The following is a 24,975-nucleotide window of genomic DNA, read 5'->3' on the forward strand; positions in this document are numbered from 1 at the left end:
CGCACTAAATTAATAAATGTCCCCCCTAATGGCAGCTAGTGGGTGCCCAATTTTGCGTTCAAAAAGTTTTCGAATTGAAAACAAAACCAAAACATTTCCGCTTACTTAGGCCCAGCAATTTATGAATTGACAGCTTCCCGCAGTCCAATTAATCTTACCAAAAGCAGCAAAAGAATTGGTCAAAAGGCCAAGCTAAGCTAATAATACGATTAAAACAAGTTGCAACGACAAATGGATACCCTTTACTACAACGGCGTAACAGAAATAAAGACAGTGGGGCATTCCTTATTTAGAAATGAGCGAAATTTCTACCTTAAAATCAAGATTTTATCTCAACTTAACTCAATTTATACATTATAAAATCTAGCTAAAAGTTAATCTATATTCTAAGAGCTACTTTAAGTTGATGTTAGATAGAGAGAGAGAGAGAGAGGAAGTCATTGTCGGCTCTTAGGATGTGAAATGAAGGAGCTTTGCCCATAAAAGTATGCAATGAGCAGTCCAAGAATTCTTTTTTTTTGAAACATATAGAAAATTTGGATTGTTCTGTAGGTTAAAAAAAGACTTATCGAAGCAAACATTGCTTATAGACAATTATTAAGTTATAAATTCTGGTTAAAACATACTTTTCCAGCTTATTGCATACTTTAAGGGGCAGTTTCCCCCTAACTCACAACCCTAAAAAGACTTTGAAATACAAATCACTTTAAAAAAATATGCCCATTTTGAAACTAATTTTTATAGCTAAAGGGTATGTTTTTTGTTGTTTTTTTTTTTTTGGATAAACAAAATCCAGATAAATTGTTATAAATGTCTTAAAATGAAGTTCATAAATTAAATCATAGCCCATAAATTTTTCAAGTTTCGAATATTGAAAGTTGTGATTTAAAAAAGAGGTTTTTGGCATTCAACTCTTGCTTTTGCCCACTTCACACCGACGCGTCCCAAATGACCAACGGGTTTGGGTTGAGATTGGTATTAGAAAATATATATATACGATTAAACATATAAACAAATAGCTTGAAATATGTACAGTTTACTGTTAGATATCTACTTTTCAAAGTAGATCTAATAATTCGGCAATTGCATTCTGAAGAGTTATATTCTTTTTTTCAGTTTAAGTTTAATTTGAATGAATTTTGTTTTCTTTTTATGGTCAATTTAAAAACATTATTATTGCGTCATGAGTTGAATCCAATCAATAACGACTCGAATCTGTTTGATTGCATCATTTGTATACAATTCGATCTTTCTATTTTGGTTAAATTAATGGACAGACTCATTAATTAGGTGAAAGGTGCTGATTGGCTTGACGCTCTGGCAAGATTTGCAGCAAATGCGGAAGCAAAATGATCAATTTGTTCAATTTAAGCAATTGCCATCGATTATTTTGCCCATGATGGATAGCCAGATGTGGGTGTTCCGTCATGCCAATTAGTTGTGTGTGGGCGCAAATCATTTAATTCGTCTAAACAAATAAGTAAGTTCCTCCCTCTTCCCTAAGAATTGCTACTGCCTACAATTTTAAATGGCATGCCAAAAAGTAGGCTACAATTTTTGCGAGAAACGGGAAAAACTTTGAATTCAAAGCGAAATTGGTTCTTAATTATATCTTTGATTTTATGCAATTATTTAAATGTTCACCAATTTTGCTGTATAGCGTTATAGATTTATGTTATCGGTGTTGGAGGAACTTTATTATTATTATTAAAGTATAGGATATAGTTATAAACTATCAACCTAACTATATTTTACAAGCACTGGCAACTTAGGCCTTCGGCTTAGACGAAAACTACATCCATACACTAGCCTGGGATTCGAACCCGGATCCTCGTTGTTCAGTTGACTAAATGACTGGGCCACTTAGACAACTCATCTACCGAGGAACTATTTTTTAATCTTTCAGTGAATTCGTTTATTAATTTTGAGTCGTTTGGTCCAACACTAGAACATTTGTTCTTAGATATGATAAGAAAGTGAATTGTATAATCATGAAGCAAATAGAATTTATTGAAGAATGAAGCGAAAAGGTCGCTTCTGTTGCTTCTTTCATTATCCTTTTACACTCTACTGATTCAACGTTTACTTTAATTCAGTTTCTGACCACTTTCTTTAATAATATTAACTATCAAATGAGCCCAAATCTTTCCTTTTGTTATACTTACATACAAATGTAATTTACAACAAAAACTAATTAGAGATTTTAGTCGAATTTAGTTTTCTTTTTTTTGTTTTTATTTTATTTTTTTTTTTTGTTTTGTTTTTTTTTTTATTTAGGATTGGTTTTTCTTTTATTTTTTCATTTTGTTTTTATACAATATAACTTAACATTTTGTTGTTGGTTTTTTTTTTTTTTTGTTTTTTGCTTGATTTTGTTTTTTGCTTTTGGAATCGGTAATATACAATATTAGATATTGATTTTATATGCTGGTTAGAAAGAGAATCAAGTCAAATTTTTTTGTAATTTGCTTGCATTTGCATTTTATTTTGATTTGATTTGGATCGAAGTAGTTTCAGCAGTAGATTTCAGATATTGCTATTTTGAATTTAAATTGTTCATCTCTTGGTATTATTATTAATTATATTTATATATATTTATTTCTTTTTTTAAGGTTTATCAAATGCAGCACATTAATGCTTAGGCTGTAGGTGAGTGTTTGTGTAGGTGTGTGTGTATATGTGTGTGTGTGTGTTTGAAGGTGTGGCGTTCCATCTCGGTGTTTTCTTTCTTTAACTATTTGGTTTAGCTTTATACATACATCATTTAGTTTACCCTCTCGATTGCTAAATATATATATATATATTTCTTTTTTGTTTACCTGTCTCGATTTTGATAATTATTAAATAAGCCAAGGAGGAAATGTGAATTTGTTTCTGATTTTAAACGGTGGTTCTATTTAGCGAAAAGCTAACGCTCAGCACCGATTACAGTGATTCAAAAATATCATTCAAGCCAAGTATGTATGTCTATATGTATATATATATATTTGGGGAGTGGAAGGGAACAAAAATATTATTCTCAAGACTTTTACACAGTCCTTATAAAGAAAACAAAGCACGACATAGACTTAGGTAATTGGATCTATAGATTCGGTTACTATATGTTTATTTTTGAAACTGATATCGAAAAACACAATATAGAACCTTTTAAATCACATGGATTATGTATAAAAAAAAAATAATAATAAACAAAATACAAACACCTTGAGTTACAACTACTCGTTGCAATTCGAAACGTTTGAAAATATCAATTGGAACTTGTTTCGATAGCATTTCAAAATTCGCAAATTAAGAAACATTTTCATTTCTAAACTAGATAACTTTCACATGTTTTCACCATATGGCAATTCGACATCGAAATAAACCTTTGGCAAACATACATACATACAAATACATCTAGAGGACATATAGACTATATAAACTACTGCTGATCCAATTACTTTTTATATATCCCTCTGCCTTTTTTTAAATAATTTTTGTTCCATATTTGTTTGTATTTTTGATTTTTTCTTTTTTTGTTGGGTGGGCTGTGCTTGTAGGGTGAATGTATGTATATGGTTTCTTCACTTTACTATATTATTTTAGTTGTTCATCATCTTTTTTATTGCATCGTTTCATATATATATATATATATGTGTGTGTGTCTGTATGTGTGTGTGTATGTGTATATATGTGTATGTGGTGTGTATATTTTTTTTAAGGTTTAAACATTTAATTTACTTTCATCATCATCATATCATCCATTTCGTCATACATATATATATCATATATATGTATATAAATAAAAATAAATACATTATTCTTTATGTTAAATTTGTTGCTTTTCTTGTTGTTGTTGTTGTTGTTTGCTTTTCTATTTTTTCTCTTCTAACTTTAAGCAATCAAAACGGTTTTTGTTTTTCTTTATATATTTCCTTAACCTTTTACTTTCTTCTTAAAAAGCCACACTAATTTTACAATTACGAAAAAATTATTATACATATATATATATATGTATATACATATATAAAAGTCGAGTCACATTACAAAAAAAAACAAAAAAAAAAGGAAAAACAAAAAGAATTTCATATACATATATATATATATACACATATATATCGTTCCATAATATTGAATTTGATCAGCTTCTCATACATTTCCCATTATTTCGCGTCTGAACAGACTAACAAAAAGTTTATAAATATATATTTATTTTAGATTTTTTAATTGTTTATACCCTTGCAGCGGGTAAAAATTGTTTACTAGTGTGTAAATTGTTGGAAGATTGTGAAAAAAAAACCCTCCAACGGACTAAGAAAGTTTCCCATTGCAGATATCACACATCGAGCAATGCAACAAAATCTAGGAAAAGATCAGTTCTTGATCAGCTACATATATCTCCACATATGTATGTATGGATATATAAACGCCGCAAATTGAACTTGGACATTGCAGTAGATTGGGCATTTTATGCAAGGGTATAAACAAATTCGTCTTGCCGAATTTATGCTTAATTTTCTTGTTTTGTTTTTGCTTCTTAGAATTCTGTATATTATTACAATTTAATATTATTTTTTATTTCTTTTAAGCTGTAAAACTGCGCGCACATTGAGTTCGAGTGAGAAAGCAGCATTCGTCATTCTGTTTCTGTTTCTGTTTCTGTTTCTATCTTTCTGTTGTTGGTCAGAGAGCTTTTGGTTTGATTTTTTGTTTTGTTTTTTCGTTTTCTTTTACAAGCAGAGCAAAGTGTAATCAAAGAAAAAAAATATATAGAAAATGTAAAAGAAATATTTAAATATCAACAGCTTGCAACAATTTTTTCGTTTCGTATTGTTATTTGTTTGTTTTTGTTTCTTTTCCAAGCATTTCTCAACCGTTTATCGCCCCCCGCGCTATGCATGAGACCAAAACCCCAGCGGCTGACCCCCCGTCTACCCCCGCCCACCCCATCGATTAGTCCAGTTGTTGTTGTTTCGCCATTTCTCAAGCTCTTCTGTCGATTATTGCAGCACACAGCATCCCTTTTTCTTGTTCTTCTTCTCATCGATAACCACATGACTAGCCGAAGTTGGTCCAGGTACCACTTGCTTTGAGACTTGAGCCAGCGAGGTGACTCCATTATTGCTCTCAGCACCCTTGGCTGATGACGATGTCACTCCAGCTCCACCTTCTGCTGTGGATCCCGACACTTTACTGCTATTACCGTGGGAATTTGTACCGTTTTGTGCTGTTGCCTGATTCTGCGAGATCTACACCAGGTGAGAGGGAGAGAGAGAGAGAGTGGAATAGGTAAGTTGGCCCAATAATTTGCCTTTTCTTCTTCTTACATTTGTCTTGGTTACACTCTCGCCGACTGCTGGCCCTCCATTGCAATTATCATCAACATGTTGTGCGCTACCATTGCCTATTGTACGATCCTCTGTGGGTGTGATGGGTTTACCACCTGCAAACAAAAACAGATTATATATAGTAAACAACTTTTATATATACATAACTAGATAGGAAATAAACTGATCTTTTATCCTTATTGGTGGTACTAACTCTAAACTTTCTTTATATTTGTTTTGTTGCAAAGTTCTTCTCGTTTTTATTTCTCATATTTTCAAAGCTATCTAGAGAGAAAAAGTTGTTTAGCCTTTTCGATTTAAGATTCAACTGCATCTTCATTTGAACTACTTTTGGAAAACATAGTATAATACAATTAAATACAATACAATTTAAATAAATATTGCAGTATTTGATAATTTGTAAAAATATCTACAGATATAGAATATGATATGTTATAACACGATACAATATTAAGCCCTTTGTTTATGTGTTTAAAGTTGGGACTACTAGTAACATTTATAATTATACATTACAATATTGGGCCCATTTTTTGACAATGTCATAAACCTGTAAACAAGTAAAAATCTCTCCTGTCTTCTTTATCATATTTGACCAATATTGAGTATGTGTATAATTTCTGTCACTAATTGTCCAGAGTAAAGTGAGTAAAATGTCACAGGGTAAGGGGCAATCTATTTCATTTGATTTGCTTTATCGTCAATAAATAACTCGACTCAACTCGATTCGATAAACTTTCAAGTGATTAATTATAGACAACTCCTTAGAGATTCTTAAAATCTTAATTTTTTAATGCAATCTTCAATAATTTTTCTTTAATAACTAAGCTTGTTCGTTCTGATGGGTAAGATCTATCAATTTACATTTCACAACAGAATTTTCACGGAACCTCTCTAAAAATATCGCATTCCGAATATAAACATTAAACTTTAAAATCAATATCTATCGAAGTTCTTATCTTAAAACATTTCTAAACCAATAAATTGTGCGTTTGCATATACTAAATACATAAATTTGTTATTTTCTATTAGTATTTCAGATGTATTGAGAGACTTTTGGTGCTTTTTGTTGACATCAACATGTCCAAATCGTCTTATTTCTTAGGGAGTCTTACCACGTATCATGTTGACTATTTCATCGGCCTCTCTGGACAGATCACCGCCAGGGCGAAATGGATTATCCCAGCCAGAATCAGTACTGCACAATAGGAGAGATATAACTTTGGATTAGTTCGGATTGGGGTGGGGGGGTTGAAGGAGTCATTCTACTTACCTCTGCTGTCGGTCGTAAGCAGCACCAAGACCCACTGCCGGCTGCATTGCTGCCGTTGACATTGTTGTAAAATCTATGTTACAATTGTAGCTACTACTAAACGAATTATCTAGATTATCTGCAAAATTTGTTAACAAATATTCTGTTGGTGGACAAATTTGTTGGGGTTGACTGCTTTGGTATATGGAAACGCGCACAATTGAACGTTCCGATCTGAAAAACAAGATAGAGAGAGAAAATATATGATTAAATCTAATGAGCAAATAAATGTGTTTTAGAATAGTTTTTGGCGGCTCCTTCCCTCCCCCAGTATTCTCAGATTCTCATACGTTTTCTCAAATTAGTTGGAAAAAAATCACGCAGCCAAACATGTGACCTTAAAATAGTTGAACAAGTACGTCATCTATGGTGGATATCATCTACATACACACACATACACATACATATATAGAGAAACGAGTGGCCGGCCGGACGTACGGAGAGACGAACAGACAGACGGACGGACGTATGATCAACCTCAACCCGTTCCCATTCAATGTCAATTAAATTAAGCCATTTGCCAATTGCTTTCAACAATTTCTAATTCAATTGATTGAAATCTCGTCAGTCAGTCATCAAGCCTCGCCTTCTCCTCCACCTCCTCCTCCTGCCATGCCTTCTCCATCATCTCAATCCTTGACTCGAAACCAGTTTTACCAAATTTAACTAACAAGCTAAAGGCTGTCTGACCGGCTATTGACACCTCCCGCCGATAGATGAAATGATTATCGATATGCCATTATTTGTATATATCTTTTTCTCATACAATTTTGACTTGGGTTTCGGTGAATTTGCTTGAATTTTCATTTGGCCCACTGTTCGATTTGAACATTTCTTAGGAATTGCTTTCTTGGTTTCTTGTTTATTCATTTTGTATCCTTTTTGTTTTCGTGTCGCGTTAAAAATATACCAATATTTTATAATTTTGTGTTAACAATTTACAAAACTCATGAAAATTGACGTGTTTGATATTCAAAATAAGATTGATGTTTGTTTTGTTGTCCCAATCTTATACATTTTCCAATGTTTACTTCGGTTTTGGGTAAACAAATATTTTGCCAGATAAAGCTATGAAAATAAAGTGTCAATTTGGTATTGAATTTGACTTTAGTTGATGTCTAGTCTATTTAATCCAAAGATGGATTTAAAGGAGAAATATCAATTTGATCTTCATTTGACTTAAATTTCCCAACTATCCTCTGTTTCTGTCAGATTACTCATAATTTAGTAATTTTTTAGCTGTCCTTTTTTAAATTCTTTGAGATGTTTCCAAAATACATATCAATTTGCCTATAGAAAATCAATGCCAAAGGACGAGAACACTCATCAAAACAAATTTGCATTGCATACTTCTGGGGACTAAAACTAATTTAATTTAGTGTCATGGGAAATTTATGGAGCAATTGGAAAAAAGGGGGGAACAGGTCCCCCCTCTCCACCCCATCCCGGCCCACTCATTTCTTCCTTAAGTCATATAAAATTCATCGTGGAGAATATGCGAATGAGGGGGAAGTGAGGGGAGATGGGTTTAGTGTGGGGAAGTTATAAATTTAGATATAAGATAAATACGTAAGGAAATGCTTTCATTTTCATGATGAAGAGGAAGCACAAAGCTAAAGCCTAACAAGAGGAAGAGAAGTCCAATAAATTCTTTGTAGACAAAGACTGAGATTATTTTTAAATTTACAAAAAAGAAAGAAAGCAAAAACCTGAAATCAAATAAATTGAACACATTAAAGAGGCAAAGAGAAGCGAAACGAAGAAGGCGAAGGCAAAGTCAACTGACTAGACTCAGTTCTACCTTCCTCGATCAGTCCCTCCCTACCCTCCCCCCTCCCTCTAGTCAACGTTCTGCTGTACGTACATACTTCTCAGTGAGTATTTTATCTGTTTACATTTCAAATACACTTCATAATTCGAATGTTGCCGTTCTTGTTGTTCTTATTGTTTTTGTTGTTGTTGTTGGGCCAATGAACATGTGAAGAGATTACGTCATGTGCCGAAATTGATATGCGAAACAGCTACAACTACAACACCAACAACAACTACAACTATCTACAAACTGGAACAAGAACAAGACTTACATATGTACAAGTAACTTTACAATTGAAAATGCCCAACCAAAGAGATACCCTGCAATCTGCCTTGTACGCGAAATTATCAGTTTTTAGAAAGGATTTCGTAGTGGGTATTTGTGTTTTTTTTTTTTTTTGTTTTTTTGAAGGAAACAATAATACTATCAATTCTCTCACCTATCTTAGAGCATTCAATGACATAGTCAACTGAGCCAACAATTGTGTCTTTATTCCGCACTAAATTGGTCAGCAAATATGCAAAATGCAAATATTATTCTACTTGCAAAATATATGATCCAATACTTAGATAGTTAATATTAATATCGAGCCTAATAACTAGCTACTCTAATAGGGATAATCTTTGCGTGAAATCGAGCCTGCGATAAGTACAAATCTACCCTACTTTTAGTCATTTTGTTTATAGGGTATCCAAAGCTCAAAACAAGTTTCATCTTGTTACTGCTTGTCTCGAGAGTCTCGTAAAACAAAGAACAGCCAGAAGGGTCGGAAAGGGGGCATACGGGGGGATTAAGGGTTAACACTCATAAACTTTACTTCCAAAACTTGTTGCCAATTCTCTTTTTAACACTACTACTACCACATTGGCAAGTTGGCAAGGGCCAGGGCAAACAGCCGGTCAGCCAGCGAGCCAGTCAGTCCAGTCGGCAGAGGCAGAGGCATTCACGGCGACGCATTTTCAATTAGTTGGTCAGCCACAGGCCAGGCCAGGCCAGGCCAGAGGCAAGAGGAAGCAGAACAAGCAGAAATGAGAGCAAGAGTGTGAAGACGCAAAATTAATTTAACAAATTAAACGCATGTCTGTGTGTGTGTGTGTGGGTGTGTGTGTGTGCTGCTGCCCCACCCGCAAGCAAACAATCATTAAATAACAGAGAGCATGAAAAATAGAAGAAATTACTAAGAGAAAAAAAACACCTACTGAAAATGTTAATTGAATTTTTGCACTTGAAAATTGGCCAATAAACATAAGCCTTCAAAAAGAAAAAAACGCAGCAGCAGCGGGACGAAACGCGTTTAGAGGAGAGCGTGAGTACGTCAGCAGCGTGAGTGAATGATCCAATTCAAAAAAAAAAAAACTATGCAAAAGCGATCCTCACTGAAACAAGGAAGCAATCGATGGAGGAAAGGTTGCACATTTTCGATATTTTAGCTCTTAAACTCGTAAAAGCGGATTTCCCTTCTTATATATTCTGATCCCCTATATTTAGATCCCCCAATAAATAACTAATTGAGAATTTATTGCAGTTTAGGCCGAATTAGTGATCAAGGACCTCATTTTAGCAAGGAAGTGCCCTTATAAATGAAACATTATGATACAGTTACGTAGATAAGGGAATATAAAAGGAAAGACAATGACTTTAATACGAATTTCCATTGAAATTAAACACAAAAATATTGAGAAAGACAACATTACTCTCTCTCCCTCCCTCTAAATAATTTTCATTTATAGAGCCTACTTTTGGGGGCATTTTAGCTTACGAATTGTGGTAGGTTTGATAAGACTTATATATTGTATTAAGTTGCCTAAAGTTTCCATATGGTAACAGGTGAACAGGTTTTTCACCTTTCTTATGTTATTGTAGGTCACGAGTGAGGCAATCCATTTATCACGCGCTCATCTCTAATAACTCGGTTGTTGTTGGCGGCATTTGATTTTATAATTTCAGCAACACACAGACACACACACACTCGCACACAGTCGCACATAGACATGACGAGATATATATTTATATATATAAACATATATTGTATAATATACACCATATAAGTGAATATATATATAAATAAGTTTCAAACTAATTTATGTACAAACAAGGCACTATTTTAACACACAAACACACACACGGATACAGATACACACAACCGCTGTACAGAGAGAAAGAAAAAGAGCAATAGACACAGAGAGAGAAAGAGAGAGGCAATGTATTTTAATTGCGTTCGTTGGAGGTAGCGGGGGCCGGCCGAGGGGAGGGTGGAGGCACACAGCGGGTCACACTCTCTGTGTATATGTATGTGTGCCTATGTGTGTGTGTGTGTATTATTTTTTGCGATGAACTCACTTGTGCGCATCCCACCATGGAACACACACAACAAAACCAACAACAACAACAACTACTACCACAGAGCAACGGTACGGCAGGCAGGCAATAGGCAAAAAAATAAAACAAAAAAAATAAAAAAAATTGACTTTCACATTGTTTTAAAATTTCATTTGGCATTTAAATTTTTGTGCAGAGCTCTGATACACATTGAATAGTGGGAAGGCTGAGCGTGGAGAGGGAGGAGTAGGTGTTGGTGTTTGTGGTGGTGGTGCAAGCAGCACACCCACCCAATACACCGACCGACCGACCAACCACTTGCACTTGCCTCTCTCACCCACTCCCTTACGAGCGCTCTCTTTCTCACTCTCGCGCTCTCCCTCACTGATTGAGTAGTTCTCCCGCCCCCACCACACACACACACACAAACGCACTCTGGAACACACTTTGTATGTGTGTGTGTGTGTGTGTGTGCCCAGTGCTTGCTCTCTTCGGCACGCACAATTGACTCTTTCTGCGTATTGAAATGGCAAGGTAACGGTTAACTATAACTAACTTCTTTTCTTGTGGCTCTTTTTTTTCCTTTAATTTTTTTTATTATTTTGTTTAGCACAAATTTGTATATTACTTTTATTGCACGCACTTTTTAATAGGACATCTGCTGGATTAAATTACTACGCGCGTTTTCAATTGAACAACAATCACGGAAAAAAATAGCAGAATATACTGTGGAATAGAGGTAAGCGCGCAGTTTACGGTTGTTGTTGTTTTATTATTATTTTCTATTTATTTATTTCTTATTCGCTGCTGCCTTGGCGCTGTAGCTGCGTTTGCCTAGCTATAACTGACTGCCTGACTGTTTGACGATGCTTGCTGCTAAAAAGTAAAAGATACAAAACACACACACACACACACATGGAGAAGCAAGCACACGCGACTCGGCGCTCTCACAAAATGTTTGCAGGAGCGGACAGCGCATTTGAGAGAGAGAGAGAGAGGAGAGAGAAGCGTTCTCTCTCCGCTTTTGAAGTTCATGCCCAGTGGATGTGGGGGCTTTTTGGCGTTACCAGATTGTTGGTCAATTCAACTGTTTATGTACCCTAACACAATGTGGGATATACCCAATTCATTCAAACACTTTGCAAGTTGGGGGAATATACATACTTTTATATATACTTTTGACCAAGCAAGTTTAAATTGAACCATTTAATATAATTGTAAGATCGTATATTCATATTTAAACTACATTATAATATGGAATAAAAAATAAAACAAACTTCAAGATGGAGTGGGAAATTGGCTTTGGATGTAGAATTTTAGTCGCGAAAACGCATAAAGTGGGATATATGGGATATAATTTCCTGATCATCACAATAAACTAAGCTTTTAAGATAATTTCTGGATAATTGCTTCCAACATTTCTATAGCTTATACAAGGATTTTAACATTAAAATTATGTATATAAAGGGAGGGAGGAAAAATAAGATTAAAATCCATTTTTATTTACATTAAGTATAAGTCTACAAATACTTTAAAATAAAATTTTTTTTTTAATATTTGTTCTATGAAATGTGTGGTATCTTGAAATCGAGTCTTTCAAGCAACAATTCTTTGCACCTGTGTAAAGATGATATAGACATTTTTTTTATTTCTGGCATAAATATGTGAAAGAATTTTCGTTCCATCCATGCATGACAAGAGAAAAGAAATCCCAAAAATCCAATCATACCTATATTTAAATAAATTATAACGTCCTCCTCCGCCCTCCAAAAGGTCTCAAATTATCCAAAAATTTGAAGCCGACCATATAGCATCTTGTAGTCTGATGTTTGTGCCAAACTTTATTTTATGTTCCTATATGATTTTCACCTCTTTTAAATAGATTTTGTTTTGGGATTAGCAAAGCATATTTTGTTGATTTTTTTGATTTGTTTTGCAGTTCCCCGGTGACGTATGTAGATACGTGATGTTGAATGAAAATGATTTTAATGCGTTCTATTTTCAGATGAAAACAAAAAGTTTTTCCAAATTTTTCATGCATTTCCTGTATTTTGCCAGCCTCACCTTCTCCCTCTCACTTCTCCTCTGTATTGTATTGCCAAAAAATTGCGCGCCAAACAAAAACAAACAAAAGACAGACCCGGCGAAATTTCCTACAGATTTTCGGCAGCTGTTACAATAAAAGCCAAAAGATCAGAAACTGAATAATAATGGAAACAAAAAGCCCCATTGACACATACAGTCAACTCGCAGTGTTTTCGGCCAGGTAAAATTTCCATCCTTCTTTTCTAACTATCTGAGATACACTCCATAAAATATTTCATAGCATACTTATGGGCAACAATTTGTATGATTAAGATATCGCAAATATATTTTTCTAATTGATAACCATTCAATTTTGTTTGTCCATTTACTTTATAGATTCACTGTGCACATATTATATACATATACCGTGAATTTTTTGTTTTTTGCGTCGTTGTTTTTGCTGGCTTTTGTTGGTTGTAAAAGATGTGCGCAATAGCAACAATAACAACAGGCACAACAAAAGTGTGTGTAATAAGAACAACAAACAAACAACAATCAAAATGAAAAAAAAAAAACTAAGCCACATCTGGCAACGTTGTAAAAACCAACAAATATGACATCATTTGTTTTTGTTTTTGCGCACTCTCAAAAATGCAAAGTAATATGAAGGGAGTTAGCCCCAATGAGAGAATGATAGAGTGAGAGCGAGAGAGAGAGAGAGAGAGCGCGCGAGAGAAACAACTTAACTCTCTCATAATGTTATACACAGAACGAAAATAAAAAATAATAACAAAAAGCTAAAGAAGATGAAGAGAAAAACATAAACACATAACTACATAAAAGGTACAAAATAAATACATATGGGGAGCAGAACAAGAACAAGAACAACAACAACAACAAGAACAAGAAGCTGAGGATGAGTGATAAATGGAAATAGATAAAGAACATCTACAACAACAACAACAAAAGCAACAAAACATCAGCATTAGCAGGGGAATCAAAACGGGAGCAACATAAATGTTTGCGGCAGTGTGGGGAGCTGATGGAACAGGGTTGCCAACTGACAGATATGACAAGAAGAGTGGGGGGATAGGGGCAGTGAGAAAGAGAGAGGGGTAGGGGCAGGTGGAGAAGGGGCAACACACAGCGGCTAACTGGCACAGTGGTCGCCGGCACACCACAACTAAAAATCAAAAAAAAAAAAAACAAAAAAATTAAAAAAAATGATGCTGCAGGCGGGGGTAAGGGAAGTGGTGGGGCCATGGCCCCAAAGTATATTCTATTGTTGTAGTCGACTATGCCGCCGTCGCCGCCGCCACACAAAAACTATTTAGAACGCTCACACACACACACACACACTCACAAATTCACGCACACACACACCGCTGAGACTTCAATAGGCATTTTTTGATGCCACCCTCCTGTACCCTCACTCTGCCCCCCTTGCCCCATGTCCCCTCCATATTCCACGTAAATAGGTAATAGGGCTGACTGACTGACTGACTTACAGTGGAACCAAAACTAAAAATTGCTTTTTATACAAATTGTTTGTTTCATTGATAAAGAACTTTGCTAAATATAGACCAAGTACCTATGCAAATTGATAAGAAAAATGCTTCTAAAGCTTTGCTATGCTAATTTCAATTGAATGAAAGTGAGAGAGTGTAAAAAAAGTATAGCAGCAGTTCAAATAGAATACTTTTTATTTTTTTTTCCTCACTTGATAAAATTTATCTTTGAATCGTAAAGATAACGTTGTTAAATCTAGGGAAATCACACCAAAAGAAAAAAAGATTATCCAACCTGTAATATGAATTACTTTATATGTAGATCATCCAGTGATCTTATCTTTATGATTGAAGCTGGTTAGATACCACTGTGACCCCCACTGCGGTTGGTCGTTACGGAACGAAGGGGGAAGGAAAAACAAAAAAGAACAACAATTATATACCGCTGTCAATCGCTGCTGCTGCTGACCAACGGCAGTGGCAGGCGGCAACACACAATTACCGTTAACATTACAAACAATGTGACAATGGGCCTTAAAGCTCACGTTGAATGTAAATGTGAATGCGAATGGAACGGAACGAAGCGGATGATGAGATGATGACGATGACTATGGGCATGGGAGATGGGAGATGGCGCTCTCTTTTGGTCTGCGTTGTTGTCTATGCATGTCAAGTGTGCCGGTCCGGGGACGGCCCATGCCCAGGCCCAGGCCCAGGCCGAGCCAGACAGACCACCGTACTGTGCCTGGCCGTGGGTACCGGAAAATCAATTGAAACTTGACTGACAGCAGTTCGAGATGTACTTTCACAATACAGTATAAAACAGATGAGGTGGAGATGGGGCCTGGCAATGGGATACTTATCATAGGTGCCTACATATGTACATACATACATATCAAGGCGATCGAATTTCATTCGTGCATGTACATATGTATCTAGCGCACACTTGAAAGACAACAAAAAATCATGTCATGTCATGTCATGTCGTTTTGACCAGCTGTTGAGCTGCCTCTAACTAAGACCCCCATCATCACCTTTTGCTCTATCTTTTATTATACAATAACGGTTGAAAGTAGGGTATTCTTCAGCTTAAACATGGCTGAATAAAGCTAACTAACGAACTAACTGTAAATGTAGAAAGAAAGTTCTATTCTATAGAGCAAGTGTCGCATTAGCTCAAGCTCGAAAAAGCTGATGACATCACGTTTCACGCTCGCTCCATTGGCAAATTAAAGCTCTCTGCACACACACAAACACACACACCAATAGAAAGGTCGAAGAAATGTGAATGTACATGTGTGTGTGTGTGTGTGTGTGTGGTGTAGCTTAATCTAACTAACAAAAAAGAAACCAAAATTTAACAAAATGAATAGCATGTTACTTTAGTTTTTTGCACAAAAAGAAATAAAAGATCAAAATCTAAAATGGGAAAAACAAAATAGTTAGTACATCTTTAGATACCCTTCACTTTTTGTTTTGGCTGAGCATTTCGGATGATCCCTAATGGGAACGACAAACTTTCTTGGAAGAATAAGTCTCAATATCAAAAGCCAAATTGAACAAATAAATAGTATACCAACAGTTTTTCGGCTGATACTTTGGAAAACGATAATTTAAGGATATAAAATCAGTCTTGTATATCGAAATTTGGTTGGGACAGGAGAGGAGACGAATTTCACAAGGATTCTCAAGAACAAGGATACTTCCTTGAAACGTTTTCAATATAATAGGTTTATATATTTATATATGTATATTTTCTTTAAATTAACCCCTACTATATCTAATTCATTGTTTACTTTCTTTTCAAAGTAGTTTTCCTATATCTATCTCATAGAAACCATGCTGACAGAACAATTTTTTTATAATATAGAAAAGATATGATCTATTATCTAATAACAACTTTTTTGATCATAAGGAAAGTTTCTTCTTTCATAGCGAATTCATTTTTGCTAGACCTAATATGTTTTAAGAAGTTTATATAAGTATTGAAATGAATTATGATTTCTAAATACATGGGATTCATAATTGGAATTATTAATTAATCTTTCTTTAACAAATTTGTCAAAAGTTTTTTGGCGCGTTGGTGTCTGTTCCGAAACGATAAGCCTATTCGATTACTCAGCTTAAGAGCTTGGGTGGGCGTGTGTGTCTGTTATCGATGAATCGCTTTTGATGACAGTTTTTGTGTCCGTGTGTGTGTGTGTGTGTCCGTGTGTGTGTGTGTAGGGGCTTCCAGCGCTGTATGTGCTCTGGGTGCGGCATATATATGTATGTATGTATATTTATATTAGATACGAAGTGATACAACGAAATGCAACCGAAAAAGATGTGGGTCAACAACCACCAAATGAAGTTGACCTACAAACATTATGGTTTAAAATGCACACACACACACAAAGAGAGAGGGAGATAGAGACAGCTGACACAAACGACGACGACCACAGTCATTATGTAATCAAGCCAAAGACGAAGTGTAGTTTAACGGTATTCCCGAGCTGCAGCGCCGGCGCATTTTCAAAAAACTCCAATTTGAAGTTGAAAGTCGTTTATATATCTTCTCTCTTTGGTCTTCGGGGAGGTTGGCCAAAATGTTTACCAATTTTAAGGGAGTGGACTTTTAACGAAAACAAAAAAAAGGGGGAAAGAACGTTTTGGGGGGATGATTGAGGTTTGGCTTTGGGGGGGAATGTACAATACATAAACAATACAATGTATCACAATTGGTAAACAGAACCGCCGTTCGTGTGCCTTATCGCAAAAAACTAAAGCCCCGAAATGAAAATATATAGGAAACTCACTCAAGTTTCTGTTAATTATCGATTTAAATACATTTCGGTTTTTTTTTTCGGCACAAAGTTCATTGCATGTTATTTAGGTTGGATAATGATGATGATGTGAATGAGGATGGATGGATCATGGTGGCGTCAGTCTGGCTAATTCTACTTTTGCTTTTGGGCTTAGAGCTTAGTGTTTAGGCCCACTATTGTTTTTAGTGAAAGCGCAGCCAAAAAGTCATTTAATGTCGGAATTTTTAATGAGGTAAAAGTAGGCTTACTTCAACTATAAACATATCTACGCGTACGCGTACCGAAAACAATAAGCAACAACAGTAACAACAACCAACTGTTACAATTTTAGAGTAGGTACATCATAAAAAAACAGAAGAAGAAACCGGAAGTTAACATTAATACACCGAATGCCTATATACTCTTTGTGCAGTCAACTCTCACTGCCTGAATGAACTTCAGGAATGCTGTGTAGTGCAGAGTAACAAGAGGAATGTTGTTTTTGAGCCATTTTCCTGGGAACTTTTAGTAGTAGTCAGTTGTTAGCGAAATTGGATCGCCAGAAACAGGAAACTAAGCTTCAGTCTAAAGTACTTCTCTCTTTTTTCTTTAGGAATTCGAACCCATGCTACATTCCTTTTTATTATTATATTATATAACAACTTGGTGGCATCATCAACATCATTAGCAGCAGGTGAATGATAGCTACCCAAAGGCAAGAGTATATAATAAAGGTTTGGTTTGATTCATTAGTTTATGTGTTTTTATGGCATTTAGGCTAGAAATCTGATTTCTTAGTTCTTTCCTCTCCCCATTCTATCATTAGTAAATTAGTTAGATTAGATGGGGGAGATGGGGGCTTTTGATGATACTCACTCTTCTTGAACCTCAATGCCGCTGTCATCCATATTCACTTTTGCATAGTCACCATAGCTGCTGCTGCTGCTATTGTTGACTAGCGGTAAATGTGAGGCCGTAGATGATGATGATGAGTGCTGCTGCTGTTGCTGGTGCTGTGCCTGCTGACCAGCGGTGGCATCCGCTGCCGCCGCATCAAATCCAAATGTCGATTCCACATGCTCCGATAGTGGCGTTGGCGTCTCAAATACTAGAGTCTCCACCATGGAACCTTTGGATGAGCCAAAGGATACACTGTACACAAATTAAATTAAAAAAAAAAAAACAAAAGAAGAATATTAGATTTATGTAAAAAACAGAGGGAAAGTCTGTGATTTTAACTAAACTTCACTTATTATTTCAAAAACGTAACTAAAATTTTAAACGAGGAAGATTTCTTAGCTGCAGCAAAAGTAAAACATCCTTTGAATTTTGAAAATTGATAAAAGGTCTCAAAGAGATTACTTACTTTTGGCTAATCAAATATACTTGAGGCTGGAGCAAACTCAAATCTCGTGCAAAGTTGGAATGAAATTGCTAACATTTCTTCTTAAAGCTTTGGGTCCTTTGAATAAAGTTAATAAAAGGACTTAAAGTTATACATACAATTATGGTAAACCGTCTATCGGACGTACATACTTTGTGGCGAACCGGGGTTTATTCTATATGTTTTCTGAGAATCATTACCTTGTGGCATGCTTCACTACAGAAATGACTATGCTTTGGTTTCGAAATCTCTATTGGATGCCGATTCCTTCGTCAAAAATCATATATCATATCAAATTGTGGGTTTTTCTATCCTAACTTTTCTTTATTTTATATCTAAATATCCATTCCTGTATGCTTAATTGGTAAAAATACTGATAACGAAATTAACCGAGAATTTCTTCGCTAAGAAACCTTAAATCGTTTTTTATCTCGATTTATTCTCCACTAAATAACAATTTTTTCTATGGTATTCTTGATTCGTTTACGATTTCTTCGTCAAAAAACCATTATCATTGTTAATTGCTCTCGTCCTTTAAATTAAAAGCTTATTTAAAGATTGTCAAAGGGTTTCTTCACTTACCGTTTAAGACCGACACTTTTGTTGCCCAATTTACTGAGTTTGGGCTTCTTTTGATTTGTGGGCGGGCGTGGAAATTTATCACTTAGATCGCTGGACAGATCATCGCCAGCATCAATGTTATTATCCTGTGCCGTTGTCGATGAATTTGCCATATCGTTGTTGTTGTTGCTATTGGTCCTTGGATTGGCCAACAACTGGACCGTTGCATTGTTATTGTTATTATTAAGGGACGGATGCAGCGTTATTGTTGTTGCTGTGGCCGTTGTGGTATGGACAAGTGGCAACGTTGTGGGCGGTGATGGTGATGAGGCATTTGCGGCAGCGGCGGCGTCGGAGGATACAGCGTTTGCTGCGGCAACATTACCAGCTGTCGATGTAATGTCTTCGCTACTCAAGAGACGGGTTCGCTCATCGCAGGCTTCCACCACTAGAGATTGGGTGGGCGATGAGGTTGACGGTGTGGGAGAGGAGGATGCCAGCATTGCGGTTAACGGTGTTGCAAACTTGAGATTCAAAGTTGAAGCATTTTGTTGTTGCAGAGACTCGATTGAAGCTGGACTCGGTCGGGTTAGGGTCAGCATGTGAGTGTAAGTGTGACCGCGAGAGAGAAAGAGAGAGACAGAGACAGTTGAATGCACTCACGCGGCCCTGTGCACTCGCGCAATAATCACGTAACACACGACACACACACACACCTCACGGTGCTCACGAAATGATACTAAATAACGGCACACAAAACGCAAGGGACACGCACGGGACACACACACACACACAGTTACAAACAAATAAACAAAAACACACAGGAGAAGAGAGTTTATGAACGTTTTACCGCTTGATTGAATTTAAACCGGACGTTCAAATAGAATAAAATCAAATGACGACAATTCTTGCATACGAATGCTCTTATTGCTCTTCTTCTTCCACCTCTGTTGCTGCTGCCGCTTCTTCTTATTCTGCTGCTGCTGCTGCTCTGTTCGGTTCTACCATTTCTTTACATACACTGAGACACACAGATACATATTCACACACACATACATTGAGGGACGTTTTTGCGGTGAGACTCAATTTCCGCAACAAAAAAAAAAAAAGAAAAACAACAACAAAAAACCAAGTACAAAATAAATTATTTTTTCTTGAATTCTAACACATTAGCTCTACGGCAAAAAAAGAGATAAAAAAAACATCAAGCTAGAGCGAGATGGCGAACACTTATACTTTCTTATTAGAACTTTTTTTTTCGTTTTCGTTCTAGTTCTTCCCCCGTATTTACTTTAACATTGATTGATAAATTCGTTTGATTTTTCCGATTTTTCACTTCAATATCTTTCGTTTTAGACCGATTCGTGACTTTTGCGGCTTGTCTTCTGTTAAAAATTTGCGGTTCAACTGCGTTTTTGCCGTTGCGTTTGCGGCTGTTGCTGTTGTTTTTTTGTTTGCTAGTGTGCGTGTGTGTGTGTGGGTTTGTTGGTGTCTGCATGTGTTCCCATGTTTGTGTGTGTGTGTGTGTGTGTGTGTGTATCTTTGTCTCAGTATTACCTCGTTGGGATGAGCACAATAATACCAAATACCAAAAAGAATGTAAAAATACTAGCCCGGAATTTAAAAGTCAACTGTTTCATAGTTGTTTGAAACGTTGACTAGTCATTATTATAGTTGTTTGAAACGTTGAATAGTCATTCTCATAGTTGTTTGAAACGTTGACTAGTCACTTAACAAATAAAAGAAAATTATTTATTTATATTCAAATAAAATCTTACGTGTTCGCGAGCCAAATTCTGAGTAAACTTGTAAAAAGACACAAAACCATGGAACGTTTGCGCGCCAAGGAAGCCCGAAATGTGACCATCGGAAGCTATAAATTTATGCATAAGTTCGATGCCGGAGCATTTGGTGATATTTACCTGGGCACCAATATCCTTAATGGCGAAAAGGTGGCCATTAAGGTGGAGAGCCATCGTGTCCGTTATCCCTACCTGGCATACGAGTGGCGTGTATATAAGGCTCTGCAACCATCTCCGGGATTGCCGCAAATCAAGTACTTTTGCAAGGAGCCCAGTTTTAATGCCATGGTCATGGAGCTAATGGGTCCCTCGTTGGAGCATCTCTTTCAAAAATGTCACCGATGCTTCACCCTGAAAACGATTCTAATGCTAGCCGAACAGATGCTGCAGCGCCTGGAGTATGTACATAATCACGGATTCGTCCATCGCGACATTAAGCCAGAGAATTTTGTAATGGGTCGTGGCGGCAAGAGCAAAATGGTGTTTCTCATTGATTTTGGATTGGCCAAGAAATTCTGGAATCCCAGCACCGATGTTCATATACCATATCGTGAGGACTGCGGTCTAACTGGAACGGCGCGCTATGCCTCTTTATGCTCTCACGATGGTATGGAACAGTCGCGTCGAGATGATCTTATGTCTGTGGGCTATGTCCTTATCTACTTTCTTCGTGGCAGTCTGCCTTGGCAGGGGCTGCAGGCATCGACAAAGGAGCAGAAATACAAACTGATCCAGCAGACGAAGCAATCAATTAGCAATGAACGACTCTGTGAGAATATTCCCAGTGAGTTTACCATGTATCTGAATTATTGTCGCGGCCTGGGCTTCTATGACAAACCGGACTATGTCTATTTACGTGCAATTTTCAGGCACCTGTCGCAGTCAATGTATTTTAACAGAGAAAATTTGTACGATTGGGAAATGCTAAGAGTGGTTAAAACGAGTCACAACAATCCTGGCACTGGTAAACAAGTATTCCCACCCAAACTTCCCTCAGATGATGGAGACAGTGGTCGTCCAATTGTGTAAAATTCAAAGTGCAACAATCTAAGAAATTACTTTTTTGGCGGTTTTTCAATTTTAAGGATTTTTTAGTCTATTAAACTAAAATTGAATCAAAATTTTCTAACGGAAACAGCACAAAAATTAAAAAAAAAAACAAATACTAAAATACTACGAAATACCATCTAGTATAAACACGAGAATGTTGGTCACACTTCTCAAAAACAACATCCAACTCACCCCTAATACAAAATTACAAATTTCACCGCAAAGACAATTGACCACAATTTCGCAAACACACACAACACAAAATCAAAATAAACGCTTAACAAGGAAAATGTAAAAAATTTATTGCAGTGAAATGTTTAAAAACAAATGCAAAGTGCTTAATTGTGTTAAATGAGTTAAATTTTTACTGCAATCTCAAAAAAAAGTAAATGCGCAAAATATTCACTTTCAGTAAGTTTTTTTTTGGTAGGTGCAATAGTGTTGGGCTTAAAAAAAAACAAAGGCTAAAAATAATAACTATATCGAATACTCTCTCTTTTTGCTTTTCTTATTTGGAATGAGAAAGTTATATAATTATATACGAATTAGCTATACTTGAGTTCTAGTTTAGTCTCGGTTTAATTTGCGTTCTATTTGTTGTATTAAATTACACTGAGCTAACAAAAAAAAGTTATAGTGCCAACACTATTGGCTTATTCGCGCATGGGTGCATGTGTGCGTGTGTATATATGTATGTCTGTGTAGGTGTGTGTGAGTGTCAGTTGTTTTTGTGGCGTGCAAAACAAAAACACACCCAAAAAAAAGGAAAACAAAGGGGAGAAGAAAAATGGGGAGAAAACAATTCCTATGAATTTTCTTTAATTCTTTTCATTTGAAACTATAAACTTTGTTATTCACGCTGACTTTGCACATGCAAAATATATAAATTTTTGTCTCCTTTTCAAGTATATGGGTAAGTGTACTTGTGTGCGTGTGTCTGTTTGGAATAGTGAGCTTGTGAGTGAGTCGTTGGCGGTGGCATTAGTGGGGGAGGAGTATGAGTCACTATCCATCAATCTATATGTACATATGTATATGTATTCATAAACAATAAGAGTTATCTCGCAATAAGCCGAGAAAAAACATTTGCCGGTTAGGTAAACATTCTCTATGAAATGTTATGTTAACAGTGCAAAATGGGCTGTTACAACGAAATAACTGTAATGTTAATTTCAAATGATCTTCAAGTTTTTGATCATGTTACCAATAGTCTATAAAGTAACCTGATCATGAAGCTATAACATTATATTTGCATGACTCTTTTTCTTTTAAGTCCTAAACATGAGTTTGCTGATGAAAAGAAATCTCTAAAAGGGCAAACACCTCTTTAGAAATATGATCAGAAAACAATTGAAGGAATAGAAAGATATTTTACTAAACCTTAAACCCTTAATTTAACTATATCCTATTAAACATTCACATAATAAGGCCTATATTAATCTGAATTCTCTTAACTTTTTTGTATAGTTCCCCTAATGGTATTGGAACCATGACAAAAGACTACGATTATCTACTGAAAGTTCTCCTTGTTGGCGATAGCGATGTGGGCAAACATGAGATACTTTCGAATTTGGAGGATCCAACCACAGAAAGTCCATTTTGCAGTAATAATGGTAAGTATCCAACGCGATCGACCATTGATAGAGGGGTAATGGGAGGGGTTTCTATCCATACATGCATAAAATTCATGATTAATTAAGAATCGAATTCAGATTGCCACTCATCCTCTCACATCCTTCAAACGGTAGCATATAAAACCACAACCATATTGCTTGAGGGCAAACGGGTTAAATTACAACTCTGGGATACATCCGGCCAAGGACGTTTTTGTACCATAATACGTTCATATTCACGTGGTGCTCAAGGTATTATTTTAGTCTATGATATAACCAATAAATGGAGCTTCGATGGCATCGATCGTTGGCTCAAAGAAGTCGAGGAGGTGAGTAATGATAAGTAAAAGCAATTACAATACTAATTATATATGTATTTTATTGCACAGCATGCTCCTGGTATACCCAAGGTCCTGGTAGGCAACCGTCTACATTTGGCCTTCAAACGTCAGGTGGCTGCCAAGCAAGCCGAGTCCTATGCCTCCCGTAACAATATGTCCTGCTTTGAGATATCGCCACTATGCGATTTCAATATACGCGAATCGTTCTGTGAGCTGGCACGCATGGCCCTTCATCGCAATGGCATGGAGCACATTTGGCGCAGTAATAAGGGTGAGTTAATGATCAGAACAGGTAACGAGACTTGCTCATTCTGGGCTACAAATATTACGAAAATAGAAGTGAAATACTACGCAATGCTTATCTCTATTACAGTACTATCCCTGCAGGAGCTCTGCTGTCGCACCATTGTGCGTAGGACCAGTGTCTATGCCATCGATTCGTTACCCCTGCCGACGTCTGTGAAATCAACACTCAAGTCATATGCCTTGACCACATCGCAGTGTTTCAATTCGTTGACACAGAACTCAAAGAGTCGAAATCGTTGCAAGACACCGACGAGCAGTAGTCGAAATAGTTGTACAATCGCGTGATTGCTGGGGCCTGTAGGTAATGGTTATGTCCTTTGCATACAAGGAATCATCATTTGCCTACGCAACAGCCTGAATCTAATGATAATGATAACAATAATGATAATGATATATAATGATAACGATAACAATGATTAACTGACATGATGAGATGAGAATGAAAGATATACTTTACTACTCTTAGGCTAACACACACCCACACACACATACACAAGACACTTTTCATTCGCCCTCTTACTCTAACGCATTCTTTCTCACTCTCTCTCATGCATTGCTTAGTATTTTGTCTCTATAGTTTTATTTTTATTTCTCTTGTTTTTTTACTTAATTAAAAATTCGCCATCAGCATTAATATATTTATTTTATATTATTTTTATAAAAAATTTAATTTCCCCATCTATGGATTAATGTTTTTTTTTTTATTTGCATTACTAAATAATGTTGTTAATTTCTATTATTATTATTATTATTATTATTGTTTGCATAATTCTAATAACATAAAACACTTTTTTTTCGTTGGTTTTTATAAGAAATTCTTGAATATTCTTA

General features: G+C 36.0%; 3 protein-coding genes and 1 long non-coding RNA gene across 8 annotated transcripts; 3 read left to right on the forward strand and 1 right to left on the reverse strand.

Annotated features, from left to right (window-relative positions):
* Positions 1–4,909: 4,909 nt before the first annotated feature.
* On the reverse strand, positions 4,910–20,489 carry LOC6644732 (myosin-G heavy chain). The gene is made up of 6 exons (XM_015177944.3): positions 19,054–20,489; positions 17,964–18,239; positions 6,598–6,810; positions 6,440–6,522; positions 5,307–5,422; positions 4,910–5,228 (listed from the first exon to the last, which is right to left on the reverse strand). Exons 1-6 carry the CDS (start codon positions 19,632–19,634, stop codon positions 4,980–4,982), a joined length of 1,518 nt encoding a protein of 505 aa, XP_015033430.2. The 5' UTR covers positions 19,635–20,489; the 3' UTR covers positions 4,910–4,979.
* On the forward strand, positions 10,530–12,041 carry LOC124460520. Its single transcript, XR_006954433.1, has 4 exons — positions 10,530–10,860; positions 10,965–11,302; positions 11,422–11,507; positions 11,593–12,041. It is a non-coding gene; the product is annotated as an uncharacterized LOC124460520 (long non-coding RNA).
* Positions 20,490–20,686: 197 nt separating the features above from the next.
* Positions 20,687–21,833, forward strand: LOC6644687 (casein kinase I). Its single transcript, XM_023176978.2, has 2 exons — positions 20,687–21,618; positions 21,704–21,833. Exons 1-2 carry the CDS (start codon positions 20,859–20,861, stop codon positions 21,760–21,762), a joined length of 819 nt encoding a protein of 272 aa, XP_023032746.1. The 5' UTR covers positions 20,687–20,858; the 3' UTR covers positions 21,763–21,833.
* A 340-nt stretch (positions 21,834–22,173) lies between these two features.
* Positions 22,174–24,740, forward strand: LOC6644686 (ras-related protein Rab-40C). 5 transcript variants are annotated; one of them, XM_047011511.1, is made up of 5 exons: positions 22,174–22,269; positions 23,352–23,497; positions 23,633–23,826; positions 23,887–24,109; positions 24,212–24,739. In XM_047011511.1, the coding sequence occupies exons 2-5, from the start codon at positions 23,374–23,376 to the stop codon at positions 24,427–24,429; spliced, it is 759 nt and encodes a 252-aa protein (XP_046867467.1). In that variant the 5' UTR covers positions 22,174–22,269; positions 23,352–23,373; the 3' UTR covers positions 24,430–24,739. The 5 variants fall into 5 exon arrangements, with proteins under 5 accessions (XP_046867467.1, XP_046867465.1, XP_023032747.1 ...); XM_047011509.1 differs by having other exon boundaries at positions 22,204–22,310; positions 23,597–23,826; positions 24,212–24,740; XM_023176979.2 differs by having other exon boundaries at positions 22,204–22,295; positions 23,597–23,826; positions 24,212–24,740.
* The last annotated feature ends 235 nt before the right edge of the window (positions 24,741–24,975 follow it).

This window comes from Drosophila willistoni, assembly GCF_018902025.1.
Source record: "Drosophila willistoni isolate 14030-0811.24 chromosome XL unlocalized genomic scaffold, UCI_dwil_1.1 Seg142, whole genome shotgun sequence".
In the NCBI taxonomy this organism is placed as follows: Eukaryota; Metazoa; Arthropoda; class Insecta; order Diptera; family Drosophilidae; genus Drosophila; species Drosophila willistoni.